Below are 3,967 nucleotides of genomic sequence, written 5' to 3'. Positions count from 1 at the left end.
CATTATTCAATGAAAATTTCATTCAATTACAGCATTCCTTCTTCACTTTATAGGATGCATTGTATATTGGTCCATGATGAACTAATTTCTGACAAGGCTGATAACTATTGACAAATGGATTATTCTGTTTATAATATATATCAATGGTTGTTAGAAATATGTCTGTCTGTGGAGGAAAGCAAACTTGTTTGAACCATACTACTCCCCACTTTCTGGACTGTACCTAGGGAGGGGCTCCTGCTCTTCTGGATAATGATCTCTCCGAGCCTTCAAGAGGTAGGTGTTTCTATGGACTTGCATAATCCTCTCGGAAAATGGAAAACATGTGACTCTTCTTTTGTTCATTATCAAATACTCCTTCCGTCTTACAATAAGTGTCATTTTTTATATTTTTATTTATCTTAAATTATTTATCCTTTTAGAAAACCATTGTAATCTTTTTTATTTCTTTCCACTAATTTATCTTTATATATATTAGTATATTTTAATTCATATAACTATTCCACTCCCTATTATTAATAAGGTTATTTTAGTAAATGTCATTTATTTTATCATTAAAACTAATACAATTAATCATTATTATAAAATATATGAAAATTTCAAAGAGGACACCTATTATGAGATTGATGGAGTATTTGTCTCATTTATTATTTGAATTCAGATCAGTTTTTGCCTGAATGCAGAAGTGTAAATTTTGCCTGTATGCAAAAGTTAGGCCAAAAGATTCAAAATTATAGCTGTGAATGTAATTAGGATGAAATGTTTCAGCTTTATTATGGCAGTTACATTGTTGACATCTTTTTGGGTTTTGCTTTATCAACTCCCATGTTTGGTTGAATTTGACCAATTTTTTAGATGTCAATGAAGGCTGGTTTAATTGCGAGGATGCTGGTGTAATTCCCGAGGATATGGATGACAATCAAGAAAGGAGATAGCATTTTCTTTTTAACTTTGAAGTCTTTCTTTACTCTAGTGAATCTACACGACATTAGCATTTAGTTCACTTACATATATAATATTCTTTTTTCAATTAATATTGTTCTTTAATTTTTTTATTTTCCATTTATTGGACACTTGTTTAAAAGACCTGTTTTTTGGGGTCTAGTTGTTAAATCTGACAAAGTTGATCTTCTCATTGTTTTAAGCAGAGAGAACTCACCAATTATTTGATGTGATATTTTTAGTGCATCACCTACTTTTGAAGTGGTGTATTATATACCCAGTTTTAACCATTTGATGTACATCATTCAATGAATTCAACTATTAAAATTATGAGTGTTTCATTACACCATTTTCAGGGGTGATCCTTTATGAACTTGCAACAATGGGTACAATATCCGTAGCAATAGTGGAGAAGAGTGTGAAAGTATCCGTAGCAATAGTGGAGAAGAGTGTGAAAGGACCATATTTTCAACTTCCAAAGAAAATCAATAGTTGAAGTCTTGTTCGCAGATTATCTATGTTGATGTACACAGACTGATATAAAGAAAACGATAGCTATGTGAAGGTCTCCGTTATTAGATAATATCATCATCCTTACTTTCATGATCCATCTGATTTTTAGCTTTTAACAGTGTGTTACACAAACCAAAACTAGTGTCACACATAACAAGCAGCAATCCGTACGGGAAGGGATTGTTCTAATATTAATATACACACTGCCTAGAAATTGGTAATTGATTAAATACACACAAATTTTTGCCTCTTTTCTTTTGACAATAAAGGAGAATGCAACAGTAGATTGTTTCAGTACACCTCACATCACCAAAGAGTAAGGGAGAAAGAAAAATGAATCCCCCTTCTATTTCAAGAAAAATAAAAAGATACCTAATGGTTTCTTAGAAACCTTCCTTATCTACAACACAGAAAAAGTTCTTTGATGCATTGACCTGTTCAACCGTTTTTTAACAACCTCACTAGTACCGCTTAAGCAAACTTCTAATACGAACAAAGCACCAAGTTTTGAACAATGTTTTATGCTTTCTCCAACCATCAAAATGCTTACCAATCACCTTTTTATAACTAGGCCTCTGCTGAACCAAAATCCAATACTCAGCAATGTTTGGCCTCCCAGTTATGTACTCATTCTCTAAATCCAGGAGTTTTAAACGAGCCAGAACCGGAATGAGCATCACATCGGCCATGGTAAACTCTTCACCTGCCAAATAAGGTGTTTCGCTCAGTTGTGTTTCGGCTTCGTCAAGCAGTCTAACCAAATGCTGCTCGCTCCTTCTCAAAACATCAGGGTCTTTCAATTTTTCGTCAGTTTGATAGGCTTCTCTTAACTTCCTATGATAAGCACCTGCTAATTCAGGGGACTCCGACATACGAGCTATCACCACACGCCTTATGAACTTGGAAACGTAAACTAAGTGTTTGTCTGGTATATGGGAAAGGGAAAAATATTTAGGATTCCATTCTTGTATCTTCTGCATCCATTCAATCACTTCCTTCCTATTGCTACTGATATCCTCAGACCCTGTGGAGACCACAGCAATTCTTTCTATGTACCTGAAAATCAACGGCCCTATAAAAAACGCCCGTTTCTAATAGAAGCATTTAAAACATATACTCAAAATTCAACATTTAATTCTTAGAAGCTGCTTAAATTAGATCATTTGAGATTATCTACTGACATAAACACCCTTGACACTATTTGGTACTAGTAGAGCTTATAAAAACAGTTTATGATATGTCCATAAATTGTTTTCGGGTTATTACCATAAGCTCTCTATTATAGTGCTGCATAATTCTTCAAAATGAAGTTTCTCAAATTATAAACATCCTATTCAAAGCAGCGATGAGAGAACAACGAAGAAGGTTTGAAGGGAACATACTGAATGATATCAATAGTCTTGTAAATGATGTGAGATCCATTTTGGAAAACAGGTAGGCTTCCACTGGGATTCATCTGGAAGAGCGTCGAATCCAAGTTCTTGCCAGTTACAGGATTGGCATGGAAAGATGTATAATCAATGCCCTTTTCTTCTAATGCAAGTCTCACCTTCTGGCTGTCCAAATCAAATGGATGATGATATAACTGCATTTTATTATCACCACCTAGAAAGTTTCTGGTAGATATTTCTCCGAAAAGTTATATATCGTCAACAGCAACACCAGAAATGGTTCAGAACATCGAGGTCTGCAAAACAATGAACGATATCGAAGCTATCATTAATAAACTAGTTATCCAACCCAGACAATGGATGATTCAATTATTTGATAAATGGAAAGGTACTAAGTATCAACCCAATTCAAGTAATTTCAATTTGGAAGAAACACAGTTAATAATAATTAGGAAAAAGGGTTTGATGAAGTATCATGAAGATTCATAATTAAAAAAGCAACAGCAGAATACAAAAGTTGAAGAAATACAATAAAATACATTAGTGAAAGCACAAGACAGCGATGAAATGATAAAGGAGGAAGAGAGAGATACCCAGAAAAAGCATAGGAGTTGAAAAGGAGAGAAAAAGAAGGAAGGTTTTTAGGGATTGAAAGTGTTGTTGAAGAGAGTGATGAAGGAGAAAAAGGGTTGAGAGACCAAAAGAGAGGTTGTTTTGATTTGACTAGTTTGCAGAAAAAAGTGAAACAAATGGCGAGAGAGAGAGAGAGAGAATAAAAGAGGAAATAACCTACGCAAGACTAAAGTTAAGATAATGAGAACGTGTGCTCGCCATAGTAACTGTCTCGACTCACGTAATTAATCTTTGGTTTGAACGAAATATCATTTATTCAAATGGGAGTAATTCCTTAATTTTTTTCATTCCAATTATTATATCCTTTTATTAATTAACCTTCACTCTATTTAATCAATCTACTAACTACAGTTAATAGAGATTATAGTAAATAATATATTATATTATTAAAATTAATATATATATATATATATATATATATATATATATATATATTTTTAACAAACACATGACTCAAATCTTATATTTTTATGAGATGGATGGAGTAT

The 3,967-nt window shown here is 33.1% G+C and overlaps 1 protein-coding gene across 1 annotated transcript; it reads right to left on the bottom strand.

Moving 5' to 3' along the window:
- Positions 1 to 1,685: 1,685 nt before the first annotated feature.
- LOC127082754 (glutathione S-transferase TCHQD) lies at positions 1,686 to 3,688 on the bottom strand. Its single transcript, XM_051022986.1, has 3 exons — positions 3,440 to 3,688; positions 2,838 to 3,142; positions 1,686 to 2,511 (listed from the first exon to the last, which is right to left on the bottom strand). Exons 2-3 carry the CDS (start codon positions 3,044 to 3,046, stop codon positions 1,917 to 1,919), a joined length of 804 nt encoding a protein of 267 aa, XP_050878943.1. The 5' UTR covers positions 3,047 to 3,142; positions 3,440 to 3,688; the 3' UTR covers positions 1,686 to 1,916.
- Positions 3,689 to 3,967: the final 279 nt, after the last annotated feature.

This window comes from Lathyrus oleraceus, chromosome 5 (genome assembly GCF_024323335.1).
Source record: "Lathyrus oleraceus cultivar Zhongwan6 chromosome 5, CAAS_Psat_ZW6_1.0, whole genome shotgun sequence".
Classification (NCBI taxonomy): Eukaryota; Viridiplantae; Streptophyta; class Magnoliopsida; order Fabales; family Fabaceae; genus Lathyrus; species Lathyrus oleraceus.
Note: the sequence above shows the minus strand (reverse complement) of the source record. Positions and strands in the feature narration are given on the sequence as shown.

Excerpts from the sequence above, each read along its gene's own strand:
- LOC127082754 (XM_051022986.1), bottom strand. The coding sequence starts at position 3,046 with ATGCAGTTATATCATCATCCATTTGATTTGGACAGCCAGAAGGTGAGA. Across the intron at positions 2,512-2,837 it reads AAGACTATTGATATCATTCA|GTACATAGAAAGAATTGCTG; the intron begins GTATGTTCCCTT and ends GTTGATTTTCAG.